General features: G+C 43.1%; 1 protein-coding gene across 2 annotated transcripts in view; it reads right to left on the bottom strand.

The window, feature by feature from the left end:
• Positions 1–825: 825 nt before the first annotated feature.
• LOC142368486 (dachshund homolog 2-like) overlaps positions 826–26,262 on the bottom strand; it is a 96,773-nt gene continuing 71,336 nt past the window's right edge. The window contains exons 4-12 of one of the 2 annotated variants that reach the window (XM_075450661.1): positions 22,840–23,052; positions 20,699–20,868; positions 19,073–19,178; positions 18,635–18,709; positions 15,169–15,269; positions 14,814–14,961; positions 14,460–14,627; positions 11,228–11,293; positions 826–4,111 (exon numbers count right to left, since the gene is read on the bottom strand). In XM_075450661.1, the coding sequence (XP_075306776.1) occupies positions 4,074–4,111; positions 11,228–11,293; positions 14,460–14,627; positions 14,814–14,961; positions 15,169–15,269; positions 18,635–18,709; positions 19,073–19,178; positions 20,699–20,868; positions 22,840–23,052 (1,085 nt within the window). In that variant the 3' untranslated portion in view covers positions 826–4,073. The remainder of the gene's footprint in view (positions 4,112–11,227; positions 11,294–14,459; positions 14,628–14,813; positions 14,962–15,168; positions 15,270–18,634; positions 18,710–19,072; positions 19,179–20,698; positions 20,869–22,839; positions 23,053–26,262) is intronic. The other variant, XM_075450662.1, reaches the window with a different exon arrangement.

Here is a 26,262-nt window from a genome sequence, read left to right as displayed (position 1 = left end):
ACATATACTATATATATATAAAATGTCAGGTTGGAATGAAAGGATGGTGATAAGTTTGGCAACAAATGGTGTTTTAGACTTAAGGCAACCCTGTCTGTGTGTAGTCATTGGCTTTTGCTGCTGAAGAGCTTAAAAAAAAGCAGGAAAAAAAAAAGAAGCTCACTGTTATGATGCATTGATGGGTTAAAACACATTTTTGGGGGGGCGCTTCTTTCATTGGGTGATGAATAGTAATTGGTTGTTTGTTTCTGCCCTTCCAATTTGACTATAGCGCCTTTATGCTGACATTAGTCAGTCGCACAACAGTACATTACAACTACAGCGTGCATCACTAAACTCACTATTGCCATGTCACCGTGGTAACCAGGACTTGTCTTCGCAGTCTCTGTGTCCCAATCACCCGTGGATCGACTGGACACTAAAGGTGGATGAAAATAATCCCAACAATATGATTGTGACAGAGCTCATACTGCATAAAATAGAAAATGAGTCGCAGTCTGTCGTAAGGATTACCCAGAAGCCCTGCAGGGCTGGTAGTCTCCCTGAACCCTCTCACAGAGGTCCTTCTGGAAATCATCCCTTGTTTAGCCTTAAACCGGCCTGTAACTGGACTCCCTCTAACAGTGTCACTTACACGAGACTGGGATATTCATGGTTCTGTTGTCTCCGACTGGTTGTGCCATACATGAACTTGTATCTGCACGGCTGCTGTCAGGTTAAGTAGTTTCCATTTTTACCTGGAGGGCATGTTCCCTCTGTTTGGTGCTCCGGGCGGAAAAATATGGCAGAGAAATGGTAGACTGACAAACGAATAAAACAAAATGCTGGGGTAAAGCTGGTTTATCATAAACATTGGTTAAAGTGGAGATGTAGGCTAGGTACTTTCCAGATTTTGTCGTATTATAACAATCACAAGAAAAGCCTTTAATAAAGGATCGAGTTAATAGACAACTGAGAAGGCAGAGAAGGAGGATCATTTGATAGAATGGGACCGTTGAATGAGAAAAGATGGAGGAAGGCCAGGAATATACTAGCTTTTAATTACGGATGCGTGCTTTTAACACACAGTTTTCTTCAAATGGACACCGTGCGTTCGAAAGCTGCGATTATGTGGGTGACCAGTAGAGGCAGTATTACACTGATGGCGTGTTTTTTTTTTTTCCCATCCCGAGTCATCAGGCATGTAAATTCCTAAATGTCCTCCAACAACAGTTGTTTTTGAACACTTCTTTTTCATTGCCTATTGGCTTGCCATAAGGGTCAGGAGAGCTCGTATATCTAAAAAAAAAAAAACATAACTTCTCCACACTAGCTTGTTGGCTTGCTAACTTTCAGGGTTCAGGGCCGGTACAACAGCCAGTTCTAAGATGGTTCTAGCCAAGAACTGGTTTGGTTGCCCACAACCAAAGAGGCACCCTAGATCCACATTATTATTACATCCCTTTAAAGTACATTTTGACCCTGCTTCCACTGTTTTCCGAAATGTTGTAGAGGACCACAGTGCAGGCAGACGTTTAATCTTCAAATAAGAACAGCAGGTTAGCTTTGTCTGTCCTATAAACAGGAATTATAGCTGATTGGGATCAATAAATGCCAGCTGACCATTCTAAATCCCCAAACAATGTAGATAAATGTTGCTGAAAACACTGTTCGAAGTAAAGCTGCAAAAGTGATTGTGAATGCCACAATGGGACAGCATTCACAAATGCAACAGACGATCCGTTCTTCTACATCTTCTATATCTATATAAAGGCTCAGTTTTTTTTTTTTTTTTTAATTTATTGTTCTTTCTGAATTAAGCAGACCAAAAGCTAATTTGAATTTTTTTTAAACACGGCGGTCACAACATTTCAGCCGAGTCTCCATAACCCCGGCCGCAGATCCACCGAATCGCAGGTTTTCCACTTTAGCACCAAACCAGAGCTGGTTTAAAAAAAAATAAAAAATAAAAAAGCAACCCTTAGTTGCGTGCAAACGGAACACAGATTGCCTTGAGACAAAATGTTAATGTGTTGGTTTCCAAGAGATGTACATGACTTAAGAGTTAACCAAACAATAAATTACTTTTTTTTTTGGAATGCCATAACTCGATAGTTTAAAGCACCACAAGACAGCAGTCATTATAATACTGTATATTTGCAGTCAGCTCAAACCCAGAGAACAGTGACAGACTAAGAGATCATCAGGAGGAAAAAAACCAAAAAAATAAAACAAGAAAACGCTGAATGTCGTCTCTATCTACACAGAATATCCCTTTAATCCCAAGCCCTGCCCACCCCGTCTTCTCCCTCCCTCATTCCTCCCGTACACATTTCAAATAGTAATCAACAAATAAACGAAACACGCAGTGGGATAAACAGAACTTCAACACAACAAGTCTGCACTCTTAGTAGGTCAGAAAATCAGGGGGAACGAAAGGTTTCTGGTGTTCGGCATTTGAGGAGCGCTTGATATCTACACCTGTGGTACGTTCTGTCACCATTGAACAATTACCGATTTTTAGTTTTTCTATAAATACTTTTGCAAATCCGAAAAAAAAAAAAAAAAGAACATGTAGAATTGAAGATTTCGGTTCGTGTTTTCTACAGTTTGCGTTTGGGCAGTTTTTTTAAAAAAGTGTTCTGTAGCTTTAATTCGACAAACACCAGAAACTTGGACTACTTCTTCCAACGAGGATCGAAATGTGAAAAGGTCCGACATCAAGGAAGATAATTCAACATACCTTTTTAGGATGATACTAAAAATGACTCCTTTTTGTAATAAAAAATGGTTAGTTTTTCTGTCTTTTTTTTCCTTTCCTTTCTTTTTTTTTTTTTTTTTCCTTTTGCATTTCAGAAACTGATTCCACAGTTACTTAAGGGTAATAGAAAATGACTTCATACATTGAAAAGCTGCATCCCAACATTTTCAGAGCAATTCCTCCTTTTTATAGAGAGGAAACGAGAAAATGAAAGGATAAGGAATACATGTTGACTAAGAGGGGAGAAAGCAAGTTGGGAATCATGCAAAAAAAAAAGGGAAGAAATGTGATGTCTTTGAAGGAGGAACAGTCGTTTTTGTTTACAGGATAAAGGAAAAAGGGGGTTGAAATGAAGCAAAAAACGGTGAAGAAGAGTTTAGAAGGGGGTGAGAAAGCGAAAGGGTCGGATGTAAGGAGAGTTAAGATAAGCCAAATGACAACAGAAGTTTTCCCATGCATTCTTTTCAGTCCCTGTATGGAAAACAAAAATCAATGAAACACGAGAGACAGAATAAGCCTCTCGAGTTGTTTTCCTCCCTTTTCGTTAGTTATTTCCTTCCCAATATTTCTTCTTTTTTTTTCCAACTCTTCTTCTTTATTTTTTCCTTCCGATCCTCTCCTGATTGGCTTATTTCCATCCCATCAGAAGGGATCGACAGCGCCAACGAGAGTTTGAGTCAAAACAGGGAGGTTTGACGCTTCCCTCCTTCCTCACGGAACCACACTCGTCTTGTCAGGACTAATCGGACAAGATGCTCCTGCAGATTCCGTCGTGTCATTGGACAGTCGGTAAAAGTCTGTCCAATCAAATTGGACTTCTGGTAAAAACTTCTGGCATCAGCTTCACGAAAAAGTCTCTAAGTGGAGTGGAGGTGACGTCTGTGACGCTATGCTGTCGGTCTGGTCCATTCGCCTCGTAGGGCCTTCCTTTTGTTGCCTTTTCCTCTACTCGGGAATGATTAAATATTGTTCTGTTTCCAGAAAGAGAGAGGTGGTGTTAGAAGTTCTGAAGGAAGAATAAAAAAAATAAAAAAAAGAGGAATGAATTGACTAAAGTTGGTCTAAAAACGGGGATAAAGAAAAAGTAGAGAGAGGACCCCAAAATAAGTCCAAAAAAGGAGTGCGTCTCTTAGTAGTCTCATCGTTTCCTAGCAACCTAGCAAAGTGTCACTTTTCATCCAAGATGGAACCCAGCCTGGGGGAAATCGTTTCAATGATGAGCCAGGGGGTTCGTGGAGGCTGCGGTTGCTCCAGAAACGGGCTGGTGGAGTTCATCTGTGCAGGAGAGAGGGAGACGGAGAGGACGTGGTTTCTGGAGGCGGAGTCCCTCTCTCTAGAACATCATGGGGGTCTTCAGGAACGGCCGAGACTCTGAATTAAGAACACAAGAAGAAGACGGAAGGAAACAAAAAGGAAGGGGGGGTGTTAGAATTTGCCAATACAACTCAAAACAGTGCAATGACATCATAACGTTTGTTGGATCTGAGAGATTTGGTTGTTCCACCATAGATTTAAACTCAGATTGAGAAGCATTGTCGTCTCCTCTGGTCCTTTACCCGACACATCTACCCTATATCATCGATTATTGTGAACAAATTATTGGCTTTTTTTTTCCATCAGGCAGTCATTTTTGTATCTTTAATTGGACCTGCACCAAACTCAAGTTCCATCTTCTCCTTGTCTGATGCAGATTGGCATCTCATCACTGAATATATCGCTTCCATCCAATCATCCACAGCCCGTGTCTGCTTCCCTTTGGCCACCTGTAACCTGGTGTTCTCCTGTCCCATTGCTGATGGTTTACCAATGGATGGGATCATCCAATGGATCTCATCCAACATCGACTCCAGTTTCTGCTCATTCGTGTTTCTTCTCTTTTGTTGTACCTTTTCTATATTCCGGCATATTGCTTTGAGATTTCGGTCTTTCTGCACTTTGACGTCTTCTTGAGTCGACCTGCATGTTTCCCTTTCACAACCTTCCCCTTTTGTTTGTACTTTAGACACAGCTGACTGGGAGCAACCAGCATCTTTTCCCAGACTCTGAGTTGAATTACCTTTCTTCTTTCCATTGACAACTTTCTTAATGGGGGCAAAAGCTTGTTGTGCTCATTAAGCACTCGTTTAGCTGCAGACTTATTTGCACATTAAGGCTGTGTTCGAAACCGCATACTTCTCCTACTACTCCCACTACTCATACTAACTTTTTGAGTTAGTATGCGAGTTTGAGTATCGCTTACTTAGTTCCCGGATGCATACTAGATTCGCCGAAATGTTTGGTATGCATCATGAGGTTACTACTCATACTCAAACTACCCAAGATGCAACGTAACGTGACGTCGCCAATCGTCATTTCCTGTCAAAACGGCAGTTTCAAGCTAGATATAACGACGGTAGGTTCACTTCCTGTTTTCAAGACAAAAGCACCAATTGTATCGTAATGGCTTTCCCTATGATAAAAGCCAACGGGTATTTTATTTTGTGAAAATAACCGGAAGAACTCACTGCGGCTAGCTTTAGTAGCGCCGATTTCGTCGGAACATAATTGTAAATAATCGGTATTTTGTCAGATTTTCAACACGTTGGGGATCTAAACGTCTACTTTCTTGCTTGAAAATGTTTTAAATGTTGTTAAAGTTTACAGCGTTTAGAGTTTAAGCGAAATCAGCTTCAGGCCGGCTGATTTTGGCTCGGGCAGGAGCGAAATGCATTGTGGGTAAATGCTCTGCATACTGTCTGATCGATGAGTATGCAGCATGGAAGTATGCAGTTTGCAAGTATGTAGTACGTAGTATGCGGTTTCGAACACAGACCTAAGACTTGTGCAGGTAATAAGAAATGCATATGACAGTCGTATCTTCAATTTGACCTGAGAAAATTTTTTAAATTGCAGTGGTTTCATTTATTTTATTTCTTAGGTATGTTTTACAGAATGTTCAGTAGTCAAATGAAGCAGTTTTGTGTCATATCTGGGATCTATTTACTTGTTGGTTATCACAAAGTAAAACAACAACCTCCAAGAAAGTTGATTCTGTAACTTTTCCCAGGGGTTCAAACGGCGTCAGAACAGAGTCGTCGTAGCTTCAAGTTTATTCTAAAATACAGTTTTAATGAGTTCATATTCATGCAGGAACTTGATTTCCCCATCATGATTATTTAAACAGGATGTATTGTTTTAACTGAGTGTTGCATCTTGTTCTCCCTTGAAGCTGCATCCGTTTATGATAGAAATCTCCTATCTACAATCTTTTTACTCTCATTTCACCTCCGTCGTTCTCCATCCCCTCCCTGTTGTGCTGTATCTGCACCCACCCACACAGGAGTGTTTTCACACACTAAAAACACACCAGACCCACACGTACATGCAACACACACACGCACCTTCCTCTCCCTGCGGTGTCATTGTTTTCTGCGAACGTTGCAAAGTGTTTACATTTCTGCAACCATAAAGCTGCCCTCGCTCCTCTTTCCATCCAGCTCTCCTCTTTCTCCTGCCCTCTACCACTTTTCTACTTATCCTCTCCTGCTCTTTGTCATCTTTTCTTCTTTCTTTCTCAGATACGTGTTGGAGTGGTTAAAAGGAAAAAGAAACTTTCTTAAATTTTCTTTCATCTCGCCCCTCGTTTCCTCCTTCATATTCACTGCCTTCCCTCCTTTTCATCCGTCTTATCTCCTGCTCTTCCCTATTTTTATCACTCCACAATCCACTCCAACCCCTCCTCTCCTCCTCTTTCATCCCTCTATTCTACATGCATCTCCTCCTCCTCAATTCCCTTTTGCTCCTTCCTGTCCTCTATCTGTTACTCTCATATTATTTTTATACCGTCCCATTCTTCTCTCTGTCCTCTCCTGTCTTCTCTTCTTTTTTTCTTTTTTTTTTTCTTCTCTCGCTCTCTCTTTTAGACTGCAGGCTTGGCCCGGTGTTTAAAAACTGTCCTGCAACTTGAAGGGTCGCAGCATTTCACTCCCCACTGCTGCCCTTAAAACTATAATCTGTGCGTGTCCTCTAATGAAGACGCCGGAACATCAAGTCATCTCAGAGCTTTGGCTCAGTGCTTTGCTGCCTGCGCCACAAGCAACGGTGATTTTTAAGTCGGTTTAAAATCCCAATTCTCATTTTTGGAATGTATTCGGAAATCGGGACACGTGGAATTGCTTCTAAAGTTGGTTTGATCAAGAAATTAAGCAAAAATACTATACGCTTTTATCCAAAGCAAATTACAGGTAGGGTAACAGGGGTTTTGCCTAGGGACCCCTACTGGAAGTAGTACCTTTCATGCAGGGTATTTGAACCCAGGTCACCTACACAAAAGGTGGCAATCTTACCACTACACTATCCAGTCTTACTTCAGGGATAGTTTGGGGACCTACTCCAGTCATGTCTACATTGCATAGGCAACATAATGCCTTCATTTTTCCTGTCTCACGAACTGTAACATCCTAATCAGCTGCCAGACTGCTGCACTCAGACACCAGTTATGATTGTTGTACTTAGTAAAATTGACACCGTATTACACCATAGTTGCTATGTTTTCCACCAGTTGTTTTCTGAAAAATTCATTTTAAAGGCTCGTATGTTGCAAGTGTTCAGATAACAACGATGTACCTCAGCCAGCCTTGCTTCCGTGCACATTTGTTCCGTGCATCTGAGCACGAAGAGGGGAGAGACGGCTGCAGCATCGGTGCGTGTGGACCGCTCGCCAAACACAGAAAGAGGGTTTGAATAGATGCGCTGCGTGCAGCTCTAACCTTAAAGAAGAAGTCGCCGCTATTTTGGATGGCAAAAAAACATTTTTGGAGGGCGTCTTGAGTTTACTCTCTCGGTCTCAGCCCTGGCTTTGTGCCTCCCACCAGGTCCACTCATCCAGCCCTACATGCATTCAGTCCTCTTCCTCGCAGCTCAAACGATGTTTTGCGTTAAGAAACGAGCGTGCAGTTTAGGGCCATGAATTGATTTGATCCATTCATTCAAATTTGCAGTTTCTGACACTTTGCTTTTATGAAAATAGTCTCGTCTTTCCCCCTTTAATGTGTGACGCTCTCCTTGGGCTCCTGTAGTTCAGAGTGGCTTTTTCTCCTTTTTCCCTTTCCGCTCTTTCCATTGTGACCTGGCAACCCCGTTTCCCTTCCCCTCTCACCTCCATTTGTCACTGTGAACTACACCTCCAGCTGTGTGTGTTTGCTGTCCTGGTTAAAAAATGATGCTGACCTGCCTTGTTAAAAGTCTATCAGCTGGGTGGAGGAAATGTCACCAGGTCTTGGAACAAGGTCACATTTTTCAGCCCTGTCCCAGAGAATCTGCACACTCCTCCTTTGGCTACTTCATCCCTCCTTCCCTTGTCCTCCTTTCCCTCCTCTACCTCACTTTCTGTGCTTCCCCTCTCTCTTCTCATCCTCAGCTCACCCCCACCTCTCATTTGCTTTACCTTTTAAATGTCATCGGCTTTTTTTTCTCTTCAACCCCTCGGTGTTCATCATTCCGCTTCTCTTTTTTTTACCTCATCTGCTCTTCTCTCTCCACCCTTTTCTGCTCACTCCTTCCCTTTACTCACCTCTTTACCAAACTTTCTCAGGCTTTCCTCTTAATTTTCAGCCTTCTTCTTCTACTCTCAATTTTCTTCTATTTCCCTTTCCCCCTCCTGGAAAATTCCCTGTCCTTCCTCCTTAAATCCTCCCCTTTAGTCTCCAACTCTTTCACCTCTCGCGGTTTTTACACAGCCAGTTAGACAATCTTTTAACCGCCTCTTTCCTCGCGTTTTTCTGGAGACGTCCAGCCCCCATTCTTGCTGATCATTTGATTTTATTCCCTTCCTTATACTCCTCTCTTTTTGATTGTAATGCGATGTCTTTCTTTGCATTCAGCAGTTTTCTCCTCACTCGTTAATTAAGAGTGTGGAAGGTGAGAGAGGCAGGGGAGAGGTGTGTGTGCAAGTAAACCACCGTAGGTGCAAAATGCTTTTATGGCAGGAGGGATGAGTGTGTGCTTGTCTGAGAGTGTGTGTGTGTGTGTGTGTGTGTGTGTGTGTGTGTGTGTGTGTGTGTGTGTGTGAGCAAAGCAGCAAAGGGGTCCTACTGGGCCAATCAACATTAATGAAATCAGGTGTGTGTGTGTGTGTGTGTTTGTCGGAGTGCTTGGCTTGCAGAAGAGAGGGGATCTAAAAGGGGTCTAAAGAGGAGTGAGAGCTAATTAGAGTTCCCTGTCTCACAAGTGTGTAGATCAAACACACACGCTAAAATGCACAACTACAGGTACAGAGAGCACGCACACACACACACACACACAGAAAGTGTGTGCCTGTAGATATTCATTTATACACTCGCAGAGTTTCAAGTGAAGGTTTTCAATGTCAGGGAGGACTGAGCACAGCTGGTGGAAAGAAGATGACACATGCATACTAACACAAACACACACATCAGTACTGCACTAGTGAGGACCTCATTGGCATAATGCATTCCATAACCCTAACGTAAACCTACCTAGTTTCGTCTTAACTTTCTCACATTGAAACATCTCCACCGTCAAACACGCAGAAGTTTCATCATAGAATACATTTAGAATATTTTTTTTTTTCCAATCAATCTACGCTCAATTCTCCCCAATAATAAATCATTTGGTTTTGAGTGTTTTGTAAGTTTATCCGAAATGGAAGCAACTTGGGCAGCAGATAGGGATTGACTGCCTTTAGGGCTCATTAATGAGAGCCTCAAATTGTCCCTCTGCGTTTAGCTCACCCTACGCATCTTTGGTAATCGGGCTACTCACACAGATGTGCAGTCAACAAAATCGCTCGCTGGGAATGGCCCTGGGAGGTGGTGCTCTGTGTACGTTAAACACCGATTTATCGGCTACAAGTGGCATTCACGGGAAAGTAGCGTAAAAATCCCATTCACTGACCGTAAAGTCCAAACATGGAGGCTCTGAAGCTGACGAAAGGAGTTCTGTTGTGTTGGCTGATGCAGTTACTGGACTCTGAATGTGTTGCAGACCCCAAAGCACAACATGCCACTAACGGCAATGGAAAAGGATTTAATCAGATCATCTTAGGTGTGTAATGTGTACCCACCTTTTAGGGAGGGGAATTGAACTGTATAAACATGTTGGTTTTGGTGTAAAAACGGCATATGACTGCTGTGTTTTCCACAGCAGAGCAAAACTAAAGGACCATCAACGGCACACCAACACAACCAAGAGTAATCCCCACCTGATATTATTTCTGAGCTTGCCCCTCAGGGGCAGCAACACGCTTTAACATGTAGACATGTACAGAACCACATCAAAGTCTTCTTAGGAGTGATCCTACAAGATTGCCACTGCATTCCTTTGGAGTCCTCTTCCATTCTTCTTGGCAGAAAGCTCAACAGGTTGAGATGGGAAGCCATTTTTATTCCCTCTATCCTGACTAGAACAGAAAAACCTCCCCACAAACAGCTGTTGCCCAAAACATGTTTGGTTGTCGGGATGGTACGAATGAGATGATGCTCGGTGCCACGTTTCTTCCGCTCATGACAAGAGCCCAGTTTGATCTTTGCTGTTCACAGGCGGAGCTGCTTGCTCTCAGGCTGTCTTTGTGCACAGACCCTGAATTCTACTTTCAGGAGAGTGTTGCTGTGCTGAAACTGCAGGATCAGCCTCTACAGACCACATCTCAGTACATTTCTAATCATCATAACCAAATGGTAAACAGGTCCAGTACATTCAAATAAGGCCCTGGTCGACTCGAATGAAGTCGCTGTGAACAAAGGTTCTTTAATAAGGTGCTAATGTGCTCTTTAAGTTTATTTAACTTTATTTTAAATTCATGAGCAAATCATGGCAAAATTCTGTTTATAAAATGTATAAAGCATAGAAATTAACTTTATTTAATTTCATTCTAAACGTATTCATAGTCATCATTGCATGTATAATCCTTACAATAATAGCAAAACACACGAGACAGGATTTCAAAATGTGGGATTATTCAACATGTCCGACTGTTGAAAAACAAGCTCTCACCTCACAAAAGTCTCGTTCTACCACGACGTCTTTATGAAACTGATGAAAACGACCATTACTTTAGATGAAAATGGAATTTGGATTTTAATTTTAATGTACGAAATTTGAAAATTCCTTCCAAACCTTCCAAAACACACGCACACACACACACCCACACACACCCCGTGTCGACATGTAGATGCTGCACACCAGTTAAATGAAAAATTTACACGCATGTCTCATGTGTGTGTGTTAAGGTGCACATCAAAGGGAGGCCACTATGTCTGCTTAATGTCTCCACTAATCTAGACTGGGCCCCAACACACACATGTGCCCGCCATGTGTGTGTCGAAAAAGTCTGCCTTTGAACGCATTTGTGTAAAGTGTCGTATCTGTTAATATGTGACATGTGTGTTGGGGGGATGTTTTGTTGTTTGAGCATATCGGCATGACTGCGTGTAGGAGTGAGTGTGTGTGTGTGTGTGTGTGTGTGTGTGTGTGTCTGTTTTCATGTACCTTGCACAGCGCCATTGTCTTGCTGGTTTCCATTAAGCTCAGGTTTGTCCTCGGCTATAGCAGCGTCTGGCATGAAACACAAAGACAAGACAGAGTCTCAGTGGGTCGGCCAATAAAAAAACAAAACAAACGGCACCTTGTAACTGTTTATGGGTCAAAAACAAGCTGGATCCGCCTAGAAAAAAGAGGGGAAAAAGCACCGCAAACAAAACAGTGAGTCCAGAAAGTTACCTGCAAAACACCAACGAGAAAATATCTGTTCAAAGAACAGTTTGGGATAAAAGCATCGAGAATCTAGAGGGACTTCATTCAGTGCACGAGTCAGATTTTTCTTTTGTCAGTAATCGCACTGTTTTCACAGTTGCAGCCGCAGAAACTCTTAGGGCAGTGATTGGTCTACATCTGTCGACGCCTGTTTCTTATCTGCTACATGAGATTACACAAAACTGCACTTCATTTTTAAGTTCAAGTTGTTTTTAGATTTATAACAACAAGTTTGTCCGTTTATCTGATATACTTCAGGTAAAAGGTAAAAGAAGAAGAAAGGTTCAGGACCTGTGATAGTACATAAAAGGGGGAGCAGTACGACCCCCTTTCTGCTCAAATCTTAGCAAATACGTCTCTCTTCGAACTTTGGATTTCCAGGGACAGCGAGAGAAGATGCAGTTTTGTGTGCACTCGATCGTGAAAGTTTTGATCAACAAAATGTTTAGGAGGAGGTGTGAAAATATTATCACAGATCGCCCAACACTACAGCTTGCAAACGTTTTCATACTGAGACCAAAAAAATAAAAAATCCTTGCATCAGCAGTCGTCTTTGCACACAACTCTTGTGGCGGCTGTGGGCACGGTGCGTTGCCGCCTGTGGCTCCCTCCGTTGTTCAACGCGTGTTCGGTTGAAAAATGGGAGATCTCAGAGTTGCACACGTTCTAACCGTAACCCAATTTCAGAATCAACAAGTGATCGATGACGGGTTTGAGACAGGGGAAGGTCTGAATCTGTTGTTTACAAAACGATAAGTTGGCAAAATTACATCGACTCAATTTCTGTTTTTACGTAGGCTGGGACAACAGCCTTCAATATGATGTAATTAACACACAAGCATTTCAACACAGAAGCTCATTACCAGCATGTATATACACTCACCGGCCACTTTATACAGGAACACCTCTTCAATTGTTAACACTAATAGCTAATCAGCCGATCTAGGCATGTAGAGGTGGTCAAGACAACTTGCTGAAGTTCAAACCGAGCATCAGAATGGGAAAGAAAGGGGATTTAAGTGACTTTGAACGTGGCATGGTTATCGATGCCAGAGGGGCTGGTCTGAGTGTTTCAGAAACTGCTGATCTACTGGGATTTTCACACACAACCATCTCTAGGGTTTACAGAGAATGGTCCGAAAAAGAGAAAATATCCAGTTGTGTGTACGAAAATGCCTTGTTGATGTGAGAGGTTGGGGGAGAATGGGCAGACTGGTTCATGATGATAGGAAGGCAACAGTAAGTCAAATAACCACTCGTTACAAGCAAGGAATGCAGAATACCATCTCTGAACCCACAAGAAGATGGGCTACGGCAGCAGAAGACCACACCGGGTGCCACTCGCACAAACTCACCAAAATTGGATAATAGAAGATTGGAAAACCGTTGCCTGGTCTGATGAGGTTGCAACATTCAGATGGTAGGGTCGGAATTCGGTGTAAACAACATGAAAGCATGGATCCATCCTGCCTTGTATCAACAGTTCAGGCTGGTGGTGGTAGTGTAATGGTGTGGGCCATATTTTCTTGGCACACTTTGGGCCTCTTGGTACCTATTAAGCATTGTTTAAGTTCCGCAGCCTACCTGAGTATTGTTGCTAACCATGTCCATCCCTTTATGACCACAGTGTATTACTTCCATGCACCATGTCACAAAGCTCATATCCTCTCAAATGAGTTCACTGTACTCCAGTGGCCTCCACAGTCCCCAGATCTCAGTTCAATACAGCACCTTTGGGATGTGGTGGAAGGGGAGATTTGCATCATAGATGTGCAGCCGACAAATCTGCAGCAACTGTGTGATGTTCTCATGTCAGTATGGACCAAAATCTCTGAGGAATGTTTCCAGTGTTCCACCTTGTTGAAAGTGTGCCACGAAGAATTAAGGCAAAAGGGGGTCCGACCTTTTACTAGCAAGGTGTACCTAATAAAGTGGCCGGTGAGTGTATATATGCATCTGTGTGTGTGTGTGTGTGTGTGTATATATATATATATATATATATATATATTTTTTTTTTTTGCGCTTGAACAAAACAGTTGCAGCTCACCAATACCACTGAATCCCTGAAAGATTGGAGAAAGGTGAGAATATTAGAGCATAAACCAGGTGTCCATACATCCTGCCTTCATTATCATCTCTGCGCAAATGTTGTAGCACTTCGGTGTGTTTTAATTTTTCGGGTCGCCTCTCGGTATTGGCCTTGGCTTGATCTTTAAATTATCCTGATCAGCACAAGAGGACAAAAACTCTTGATCAGGACCAAAAAAATGCTACAATAACCCTGTCACAGCACAAGTGAGCTGGAGATGTTTCAGAAGTTACTGTGGACATGTTGGTGCATTTTCCACCATAAGAAATGTATTCATTTATTTTTTCCAGTTTTGGCCAAACTGTTTATGATTGACTGTTACTGATTTTATTTAGGCCACAAACCCCGACAGATTTATCACCGCGCGCACAAAGATGGCCAACAGAGGCCGTCCCTGTCGCTGACGTAAAACAAACGGAGCACAAAAAACTTTATCGACAGAGTGCCGTAAATCAAGCCGCCACTCTTTGTCGGGAGCAGGAGAGGCTCGGCTCGGCTGATCCGAGATCTGGGAGAGCACACACGATACCGTCCAATATTAGCAGTGCAAACTGTGCCGGTTGTAGTTCTCTGCCTTGATGCCACACAGACGCATTAACTGCACATTTACTGCTGCTGGTGATTACTCTGAGTTTTATGGAAGGAAGACAGAAAAACAGAGGCAGCTTGTAACTCAGTTTTAAGAGCTGCTTCAGTCAACGACGGCTCGTATACAACAAACATTAGCCGAGGTAAACACACGGTTGTGGTGGGGGGGTGCAACTGACACAAGCGTTGGCACTGAATAACAGATGACTGATACAAATGCAAATATTAGCAGAGGAAACAATAGAAGGAAAAAAAGAGTGGTAGAAGGAAAAAGAAGCCTCCTGTCCGTACCGTTCTTGATGTTGTTGGCATTGTGCAGCGGCTCCGGAGAGGGGGAGGATGAGGACGAGTGTTTCAGGGCGTCCTCCACTCTCTCCCTCCTCTTCGACTCGAACTCCAGCGCCTCCTGCAGCTTCCTCTTCGCCTTCTTTTCCTTCTTCAGTCGCTTTTGGATGGAGGCTGAACACAGAAGATGGGGAACCAGAAAAGTGTCACCGGACAAGACCCTGTGTGTTCGTTTAATATGTAGGCAGAGCGAGCAGAAGCATTGGCAAATTTCTAGCAGTGTTTCAACCTTCTTAGGAACCTGCGTGGTTATTCAAAAAGCTTGTAAAAACGTTGTTGGTTTTTTTGCCCCCCCCTCACCTCTGCTCTGCAGCTCGGAGTTGAGCTGTCGTTCCAGACTTTCTCGCATCTCTCTTTCTCTGTAGAGCTCCATCTTCAGCTCCCTCTTCTCTGCTTGAATCTGCTTGTCTTGTGCCCGGGCGTTCTCCACCGCCACCTTCAACAGGCCCTGAGTGCAGAGGTTTGGAACGGAAGCCAAACTGTAAAACGCGTGCTCTCTTTTTGACCGTATGCAACGATGCGTTGATAAGTTGATCAGGTAGTCGGTGTTGAATACGAGGAAACGAATGTAAAAGTCTGGTACCACTGAAACCCGATCATTGCAGCCAGTTGGAAACCCAGCCACTAAAATGAAACCTTAAAAGCAGGGTCATACCTGTATGTTGGTGAGGAGGGTCTCCACTGACGACAGCCCGTCGGCGAATAGGAACGGAGCGGGAAATCCGTGCGGCAGGGTTTGACCCAGTGGAGACTCTTCTGTCAGGAGCATTTAACAGAGGATACAAACTTTCATTTCAATTTCCTTATGTGATGTCTGTGTTATCACCACATGTGAAGGTTTTTGTCCTTTTTGACAAAAAACCCCCCCAAAAAAACCCCAGAAATGTCGTGGAAATTGAAGGATCCTCATGAGTTGTGGCTGTCACGAGTGAACTTTATGAAATATTGGTGTTTACCAAGTTATGAAAGGCAGCAAAGCAACATTAGAGAAATCAATTACACCAAACGCACTCTCACACACACACACACACACACACACACACCGAGGTCGTTAGTATTCAGACAGTCATGTGGGGTACTAATTGACAAGGATTAAAGACATCCTTGATTTCTGTGTGTGTTCATTGTGAGTGCGTCACAGTGTCTGCTCAGCCCTTAATGCCTAACACACCAACAACTGGGTTAACTCTGCTGTGAAATTAACGCTGATTAAGATGCACCCTAACACACACACACCCACACACCCTCCATCCCCTATCTGCCACTTCATCCATACATCCCTCGACTCCACCTTTCTGCTCTCAGATAATTTTTCATCACTTTGTCTCCCTTCCCCTCCCGTCTTTCTCACATCTTCATCTTTCAGCACTTCTTATTTCTGTCATTAATTTTCATTTTCCTGCTTCTCCCAAGTCCCGTCTCAGCTTCTCTTTTTTTCTTTCTTTTTAAAATCGCCTTTGCCTCCTTTCTTTTTAATCTTTGCCCCGTACTCTCTCCCTAAATGAATTTCCTTTTTCAATGCTAGTACAAACTTTTTTTTGGAGGGGGAGCGGGGCTCACTTGGAGGCTTTGGAAACAGGAGCACAGCATTTAAATCGATAATTCTATCAAGGGTTTAACCTACAAACAGCACGATTCCCAGTGTCAACTTGATACATTCTTATAACATATTGATGACAGCAGCTGATACAAGTCAAATGCACTTTTCTTATAACGCTTTTATGTGTTTTCTCAAAAGGCGTCTTTCTGTGCTTCATCTTCACCTTACGACTTCCATTCCACACAAGAGTGATTAATCACTGCTTTCTCACATAGTTAAAGAAGAAAACAACAAGTTCTTTGAGCAAAAAAGAAGCAGCAAATGACGAAAAGGAGGGATAAAAGAAGGGGCGGGGTCAGAATATTAGCCGTATTCGCACTGTAGGAACCTTTGGCAGTTCCTATAACCTTTTCAGGAACGGGGCCGTTTTCTCCCGCATTCGGACATACAGGAACTCGGGACCATCGCCCTCAGTTCCTATAACCATTTCAGCTCCTTCTCCGAGGCTGGTTCTTTTCTGGGTTCTATAGGAACACATCTGACGGAGGTGTTTGGTGGTTGGTAGCTACGCCCCTTGTCACGTTGTCATGGCTGAAATGTTTACTCATACGACACAGACACACCCTGCGCAAATTTATTCCTCAAACGAGAGTCACCCCGGCACGTAGCGCCATCCTTGACAAAATTCTGCGGAAGACCGTGGTCACAGCAACCCCGTGAGCCTTCACTCCTTTTCTCCGTCACATCTCACGTCAGCTCCATCCACTGGGACTGCCCTCAACGCCTCTCCGTCTCTCTTAGATGCTACATTGGCTCGTTCCCTCTTAAAACACACTCCGGATCAAAATACAACGACGGAGGGGAATGCTTATTCGGCTACACTGTTTGCCAATAAGATTAAGAGACTTTTAGATCCAAGTGATAATGTGCGTAAAGGCAGTAAGTTCGTGGCAGAGTAACAAGGGAAACCTTGACGGGGTGGATGGAACATGCATTGAAACATCATGTCATATGCCAAAAAAAAAACCTGCTATGTGTAACCATAAGTCACTTAAAGAAAACGCACAAAACCAGCTGAGGGCACGACGCACGGTGAGGTCATTTTTGATTGCAGTTTTGGTTTATTACCGTGTTCTGCTGCAGTAATCGCTGCAATATACTGTCCAGATGGAGGGAGGCCACAGAGAGCATTTTCTCTGTCGTCCCCCTGAGATGTGCAGTAACACGCTGCGTCTCTCTGTTGCTTTTAAAAGTTTCCCCATTATTGACAAGCTCTTACAGTAATAGCGGGTGTTGCTGACTGAACAGACGCGTGCGAAGCGAAAACCTGAGCGCCTTACCTTACCGAACACCACTTTCGACTTTTCACAGCAGTTTGTGTGAGAGCTTTTTTTTTTGTTACATCACTGTAACCGCGGTTCACTTAAGTCGCCACAGTTTCTTTACAGCAGAACGTTCACGTTGCAACACGGTCTTCAGCATCTTCCAAAATGGTCCGCGCAACGGTTTCCTCAATAAAGGCTTTACTGGAACGGCTGTGAAAGCTTTGATGTTTTAGTTGTTCTGGTGGCTTTAACTCCGCCTGTCAGGAAACCAGCCGATACCCCAAACTGCTGCAGGAAAGATGCCGACTGCTCATGAGCACCACATAAAAAAAAAAAAAAGAAACGATTAGGAAGGGATATCCCTTTAAAGGCCCTGCTTGTTCATCCCCACACACCGGCTTGTACACACGATACAGATTGTAGTAAGAAATGAACAGGGCGGCTACAGTATGCGCAGACAAATATGAAAAACCTTCAATCCAGAAACCCTCATTATAATTCCCACTGGCTACGGTTAAAGCAAGTCAAGTCTCGGCCCTCACTGGCTTCGGCAGTCGCCCTTTCATTTCTGTACACTGGAAACGCATCTTCACATTTGTGAAGAGGTCACATGGCCTAACGCCACCGCGTCCGCCCCAGATAATTTCATCAAGTCCGGCAATCTTTGGCACAAATGTAGCCTCTTTCTTCCCTTCTGCCCTTATTGATCTTAAAGGAAGTATTCTCTCTGCTGCTGATGTCTGCAGAAGAGCTTCAGGAGTACCAACGGTGAAAGGTGGAGGGAGAGTGAAAAATTAGATGAACGGAATGTGTTATAAGATGGAAAATTCAGAAGAGGGGGTGCGATGGAGGGAGGAGAAGCCCTGCATGCTTTTAGTGTGTGACCTCTTGACCCCTTTTATCCATGCCTCCTTCACTTATCCTCCCTTACTTCCCTCCTCCCCGCTCCATCTATCCATCTTCTATCTATCTCTCACTCCCTCATTCCTCTGATTGATGGCTCAGACAGGTGATCAATGAGAGGGCAACGCGTTCTGATGCTTCTGTTTCTCTGTTTGTACGTTTGTCTGTCCCTGCTCAGTATATAGGGGTGTGTGTGTGTGTGTGTGTGTGAGAGGAAAGCCCTTTTAAGTGAGGACAATTTGTCAGTTGTCAAAAGAAAATGGCTGAGGGTTTAGATTAAGGTGCATAATGGAATATCCTCACTTGTATAAGTCTGTGTGTGTGTGTGTGTCAGTGTGTGTGTGTGGTCCAACCTTTGTCCTTTGTTATTTTCTTGATGGGTGCAGCAGAGTTGGTCAGTGCAACATCAGCATCAGCTGACACCAATCCTGTTGAGAGAAAACACGCTGCGTTTGTGTGCGTTTGCGCACTCTGCATACATGTATGCTGTTGGTGCATTAGTCTGGATGTATATGCTATGCATACACTATATTTCAAACCGTGTCTTTGGGGCTCTAACCCATGCATGTTGATTCCTAATTTGCGAATGATGCCGTTTTGGTTAATGGGTTAGTGATTTGCTTGTGAAAACTGACATTTTGTACTGACAAAAAAAGTTTCTGTGAATACTGGGCTCTGATTCACTTTGATTCGCTTGCAAACTATTATCAAAATGGGGTATGTCCCCCCCGGGCTGCTGAAAAGACATGGCGCGTATTGTGTTTGCTGTGTGTGATTGTGTCTGTGTGTACCCAGTCTTTCAGGTGAGCTGGAGGCAGAGCTGCTGGGCTGCGACTGCAGAGGAGTGTTGGTTTCATCAACAGACGGAGACAGAGAGGGACTGTCACACACTCTCTCCTGAGGAAGAAGAAAAGAGGATTGTGTCGGGCTAAAAAGACACCAACGTATGAAGACAAGTAATTTTTCCCCTTATTTTCCTGGCGTTAGCTGAGAAAGCCTCGAGGCCTCCGCACACTCAGTCTGGTATTCGGCATCTGTGAATGTTGCACGCGCAGAAGTAAATATGCTGTCATGTTTGTCGTATTTACACGCAGACTCCAAAGGTTTTTGCCATCTCTCTTATTTTCAGAGCGAAATCGTAGCCATCTTACATGCAAATGTCTTTATCCGACATGGCATCTGACAGAGTGGTTCACTTTATTTCCCAGCAGAGAGGACTTTATGACAAGCAGTGTAAAGATTCCAGGGCGACTTGTACGCTGTGGTCTTTTTTCAAATGTGCTGCCAGCAATGCCAGCAAGGTATCAAACCAGGCATTCTTAAATGCACTCGGAACCTTGCTCTTGAATTCCAGATCGGTTCGATCTAGTATTTGTACTGCTTGTGCGTAATGATTTTTTTGGCAAATGATAAGACTCAGACAGTCGTGCAAAAATAATGACTTGGTGTGCGAAGGCCTTGAGTAAGTTTAGTCCAAACAGTCGATATATTCGCAGTAAATGTTATGACACTGACGCAAAAGGTTAAAGAGAAATTATTAGGATTTAATGTAGTCCAGTGAAAAAACCCACAGACCATGTTACTAACTATACAAATGATTTGTCTCTAATAAGTGCAACAAATGACCACTTCCTTTGTGGACGGTTGGGTAAAGGACCCTCAGTTTGACACACGAGGACCCTCTATTTCTTGGTCTTCTACAGTAAAGATCCCTTCAGATAAAGTTTGAAGAAGACCCAGCACCCACTCCATCTTTGCACTTAGTTTCGCTAAATCGCTGCACGCCTAGACGGTCAGAATGCTGTTTAAGCCCATACACACTCAGCAGGTGAGCCAAAGTAAGTGCATATTTCAGGTTGAACAATCCAGACGACACTTAATGCACATGTGGTCTGCCCCTAAGGTATTAATTTGTTTCTGGCTTTGTTAAAAACGCTCAAATTCTCACAGGACTAATGTAGTTGAGCTCCTCAAATCACGAACATTTAGTTAAGACTTTTGATAGCTGTAATATTCCTTCCCTCTATTCACTGAGCCTCCGCTGAAACTGTTTGGAGTCCCCCTGGGGACGCTTGTGTCGCACTTTGGAAACTTCTGCTCTAGTTTTTTATTGTCTTGCATTTTTTGCACTTCGGTAAACTTAATTGCTGTTCAAAAGTGCTGTTTAAAATAAATGACCCTCAACATACACTGAGGATGGCGGCTTAGGCAGCTTAACATGCCATTTAGTCTCACTAAAGAGGCAAGAGACTTTTGAACTGAAAGTCCCAAACCAGAGAACACACTCTTTATTCTTGAATGTCTTATCAAAGTTTTAATAAACCACGGTTCGAACTATCCGCACATTTAAGCGAGGGTTCCTCACACGGGAGTTCCTCAGGGAACATGCTCGGGTCCTTTGCGTTTCGATGCGTTACCTTGATGACAGGCGCGCGATGTACGTGAGTGTGTATCTGCTGGGCTGCGGCGGCCATGTTGGCAATGGTGTTGAGGTGGTTCATCTGGGACATCGCCATGGCAACAGACGCAGGCGGCAGCCCCATGGGCAGAAGGGGGTGGGGCATCATCATGAAAGGCAGGTCCAACCCTGAGACATGAAGAGAGGCACTGGTCAGCAGGGAGGCGAAGAACAGCAGAACAACAGCTTATTCTAAACTGGGAAATCTTTCAGTGACCTCAGACTAAGTGTAAAATCTCTTTGTAAGTTTACATTTGGCCTGCTTGACTTGGCTACGACCAGATGTGACAACCTGACAAATAAATCTGGAATAAAAAATACAACACACAAGACAAGCCAGCAGAATACAGACAGCATTATGGGTGTCGGGATGTTTTACCACCTGCACCATCGCATGCTGATTCCCTCCTGTTATCAATTTAGCCACGCACACAATTACATTTGGGAGATGATGCTTTTAAATGCTTATGGCAGATCTTTGGCTTCAGAAGTGATGCTGAATCCCCTCTGATAGGAAGCTGCCACAGATGTTAAGACATAAAACGGTGTTGTGTTTGTGAACTTGTGTTGAACTCGACTGGAGAAGTCTCATTTCAGTTTAAAGTGTCTTTTATAATGATAAAAAAAAAAGAAAAAAAGCAGACCAGTAAGTCCAAACCTTTGAATTTAAATTACCCCCATCTTACCTAAAACGACCCTGTTCCCTAAAAGAAGAAGACCCTGAGTCAAATGTAAATCATTTGCTAAAAGCCATCATCTTTTTTTTAGCATGGTGCGGGTAAACCTCTATGAAGGCACCGTTATTATTAAACAATGTTATACAGGTTTCTAAGCAACATGTGCTGCCATCCATGTTACATTTTTTATCTGTTGCGCAGCTGAAATCCTCAATCAGGCAATGTTTTGAAAAGGTGAGGTGAAGTAGTCCGAGTATTGATGCTCTCAATACAAGAACAGCGACGGCTACAAATGACGTTCTGTCAAACTAATTCAAAGCTTGGTAAAAGAGCTTTTCCCAGTCAGGGTTGTCATATATGGAATGATTTTCCATCTTCCTGATAATGTCAGGCATAGACAAGTTCTAAAAAATACAATAGACAATAGTATTATGTACTCTACAGTATTTTTAATTTGGTGTGTGCAAAGTGTTATTTCTGATGGATGGCGTGTTTCTGAGATATATTCAGGTTATCTGAGTTTTTTTCCTTGTACTTTTGATCCTTCTCCTGCATTAAAGTGGTGTTTTTATGTTGGACTCTTAAAAAGAATAGCACAGTTGACACGGATCCAAATTATAAAAAGGTTCTAATCAAACCCACCATCTTCCATCCCTCTTTTCCACCTCATCTAGCTTTTCCCTCATGTTGCATCTTGTTTCGTACATTTTCCCACCTTTGCCCTCTTTTCCTCCCCTTCTTCTTCACGCACCGACAACACAACTCGCTGCACTTGTGGAGGATGTTCCAAATCTCTTTTGTCTCTTTTTTTTTTTTTTTTTTTTTTTTTTTTTTTTTTTTTAACCCCAAACCCCCTAAAAGACCACCTCTGACCTCGGTGCCCTCGTCACCCTAAAACAGCCCCTATTTTCAGAGATGAGCTCCCACTGGATGGGACACAATAGGGGGGAAGACGCCTGAGCTGTCAACCACACACACACGTATACACACAGAGCTGCTTTCATTCCAATGAAACAATAACACTGATTGCTGTTGTCGTGACGACTGAAGTGATAGAATAATCAATGTGAGTGTTTGTCGCTTCCTGCTGCCCGGTGTTGGTGTGCAAATACATTACTTCTGCAGTAAGAAAAAGAGCGAGTATCTGTTTGTTTGTGTGTCCATATGTGTGCGGCTGTGTGTGCAGTGTTGATGAATTGAGTCATTTAGTAGAGTGTGTGCTGATTAATCCAGGCAGAGTGTTAATACAGGAGATGGGAACAGATTAAATGGCGTACATTAACAAATATTGCCATCCTTTAAACACACAGCATGAAGGTGTGTTTGCGTGTGTGTGTGTGTATCCTTCCTTTTTTCCATGAAGACTGCCTAAGTGTGTCATCTGTTTGGATTTAGATTTCTGTCTATGACCGTGTGCTCTCACTGTTAGCTAGAAGCTGCTGCTGCTGGAGCTGTTGTTGATTGACAGCTCCTAAGGTGGCCCCCCTCCCAGGACCTCCAGCTGCACCACCTCCTCCTCCTCCTCCAGCTCCTCCTCCCACTGCCGGTGCTCCTCCACCTCCTCCTGGTCCTCCACTGTGGGCTCCAGCAGGGGGGCTGGTCAGACGCTCTTTATCCCAGGAACACTCACTCCCTCCTGGGTAGAGATGCAGACATTTATATTCCATCAGTGAGGAACCGGAAAACTGTGACTTTTCGATGTCTGTCGAACCTGTTGAACCACAACTGCTTCTGAACTTATACTTTGTGTTTCCACCTAAGAGCTTGATCCTCTACTTAAACTCTTGATGTGATTTTAGGTTTGAAAGACCAAAAAGTCCAAGGCCTTGTTCTTCAAAACTCCCTTAAAGCAGAGTGAATATCAATGAATTCCATGACACACCTGGTTAGGCAATCTGTGGATTCTGAGCTATGATCAGACAATACCTGCTACGGGGAAGAATAGCATATATTGCTGCAAGTAATCATGGATTCTCTTGCTGCCTAAACAGGCCTATCCCAGCCATCTTTGAGCGAGAGGCAGGGTTCACCCTGGATGGGTCGCCAGCCCATCACAGGGCCACACCACCGTGCAGCCCCTCTTAAAAATGTAAGTAAAGAAAGGAAAAAAACACCTGTACACTGAAACTAATTGCTTTGAAAAACACTCCCCTCATAGCCGGAAATTTAAGTTTGGGGCTCAGTATCACAGGGACACGATGTGTTTAAACCAGTTAGCGTCTTGAAAAATAAAAATCTTGAGCTGGAAAAGGCATTTCTCATCTTTTTTGATTGTTTTTAACTAAAAACTATTTTTAATTATATTCAAATATTCAAAAAAAGAGATGGAAAAACCTTGTGAAGGATTCTGGAGGCTTTACATTGTGTCAGAATCCATTGAATGATAGATGTGCCACGAAAAAATGTACGAATAAGAAAATGATTGAGGAAACGTGGACAAACCACTGAATGTGAAAATATTAAATAAAAATGACAAAATAAATGAACATTAAAGCTTTGTAAATAAAGCATTGTCTGCATGCTATTATTTTATACACATATGAAGAAACACATTCCATTTGATTTATAAATTGATTGGCATGTCATTGAGTGAAATAAGCAACCCGGCCATTCTGGCTCCCACAGATTGGCTGTATGCCCCGTGTGGCACACAGATTACAGTTAATCAATCAATTACAGATACTCCCGACCTCAGCTCGTGATGGTGTTTAAAGCACACCTGTCCACAGAATACGTTTCTTCCATTCCAACCTCTCCACCACTAATGAGCAAGACCAAAAAAAGCTGTCCAAGGATGGCGGGGGACAAGATTGTAGACCTGCACGAGGCTGGAACGGGCTACAAGAGTATCGGCAAGAAAGCTCGGTGAGAAGGTGACAACTTTTGGTGCGATTATTTCGAAATGGAAGAAAAATAAAAATGAACATCAATCGCCTTCAGTCTGGAGCTCCATGCATGATCTTACCCCATGGGGTGAGGATGATCATGAGAAAGGTGGGGGGGTCAGCCCAGAAGTACACGGAAGGAGCTTGTTAATGATCTGAAAGCATTCGGGACCACAGTTGCCAAGAAGTCTTAAATGTGCCAGTGAACATCTAAATGATTCAGAGAAGGCGCTGGTGCAAGGTGCTGTGGTCAGATGAAACCAAAATCCAGCTCTTTGGCATTAATTCGACCCGCCGCGTTTGGAGGAAGGAAATGCTGAGTATGACCCAAAGAACACCATCCCCACAGTCGAGCACGGAAGTGGAAACATAATGCTTTGGGGCTGTTTTTCTGCTAAGAGCAAAGGACGACTTTACAGCATTGACGGGGCAATGGATGAAGCCATGTACCGTTAAAATTTAGGACCTCCTTCCCTGAGCCAGACCACTGAAGATGGGCCATGGACGGGTTTTCCCGTATGATGATGACCCAAAACATACCGGCAAGGCAACAAAAGGGTGGCTGAAGAAGAAGCACACTAAGGTGATGTCGTGGGCGAGCCAGTATCCAGACCTCAGTCCTGTAGAAAATCTGTGGAGGGCACGCAGCCAATCTGTGGCAGCCAGAATTTCTGTGTGGGTTGTAGGGGATCAAATACTTATTTCACTTAATGGCATGCTAATCAATTTCTAACTTTTCCATAATATGATTTCTCAGCATTTTTGGTTGATATTCTGTCTCTCTCCATTAAAATGAAACTACCATTAAAAAAAATTCTAGACCGTTCTTTTTTTTTTTTTTTAGTGAGCAAACTTACAAATTGAGCAGGGGATCAAATATATTCTTAAAAATGCTTATATATATATATTTTTTTACATTCCTCATTTATTTTCTTGTTCTTTTACATATTTATTGGTTTTTGTGGCACTCCTGTTACTGCATACAAACCAACCCGGTTGTGGTGACACTCCTAAAACATTTCCGTTGTTTGTAAAATGTATTTAATGGCTTTCTCTCGTCGCACCTTCCCTCCTGCCTCTCTCTGCTCCCCTGTTCCCTTCTCATCCATCTTCATCTCCCTCCATTAGTTTGAATTAGCAACCGTCTCTCTCTATTATTGCCTACTGAATTCCCTGCGCTCAGTGTGTGTCTGTGTGTGTGCGTGGATGACAGCTGGGCCTCATCCCTTCTGCCATTTACACCGGGGAAGAAAAGAAGAATAAACAGATGGGCAGATGTTCTCTCTCTTTCTCCAGCTCTCCCCTCATTTTTTCCTTGGCCTTGTCCTGCTCCTTTCTCCCTTCTCCTCTGTCAGTCTTTTAGCTTTTTCACATTCACTTCCATGTCTTTTTTTTTTTTTTTTTGCCTTTCAGATATTCTCACAAACTCGGTACACCTGAATCTAGTTCAAGTTAAGTAGCTGAACATTTTCGCTCTTTTGTATTTATACAGTGGACTTTAATTTAGTCATAAATCTACAGCCAGGTGTGAACAACTGCTGGAGTCATTTATCTTGTTCACACTGTTTGGGTATTAAGAAATGCCCCTTTAACATGATTCTGGTCTAATTTGCCAAAGTACCAGGCTTCACGGTCCAAATTTAGTTATGTTGTATTGCTGAAGCTGAAAAGTAAGTGATGTAGTTCCTCAACTTTTAAGACTGCAGAAGCCGGACTAACTGCAGTTACCGTGAAACACATTTGTACAAACTGGTTTCGGTACCACATCAGAGCATTTAGACTGAATTAAATCGACCGAAAAACCTGTTTAATGTTAGAAATGGGCACCTCACTATTGTAAAACCAAATGTTTTGGTCACTCTGATCTCTCCACCTTCCAGCTTCTTAAAACAAGCATCTGTCTTTGGTTATATGTCACTGAACACAACCTCAGTTTAACTCGGGGCAACACCGCTACAGAC

Source organism: Odontesthes bonariensis, chromosome 19, assembly GCF_027942865.1.
Source record: "Odontesthes bonariensis isolate fOdoBon6 chromosome 19, fOdoBon6.hap1, whole genome shotgun sequence".
Taxonomy (NCBI): Eukaryota; Metazoa; Chordata; class Actinopteri; order Atheriniformes; family Atherinopsidae; genus Odontesthes; species Odontesthes bonariensis.
Note: the sequence above shows the minus strand (reverse complement) of the source record. Positions and strands in the feature narration are given on the sequence as shown.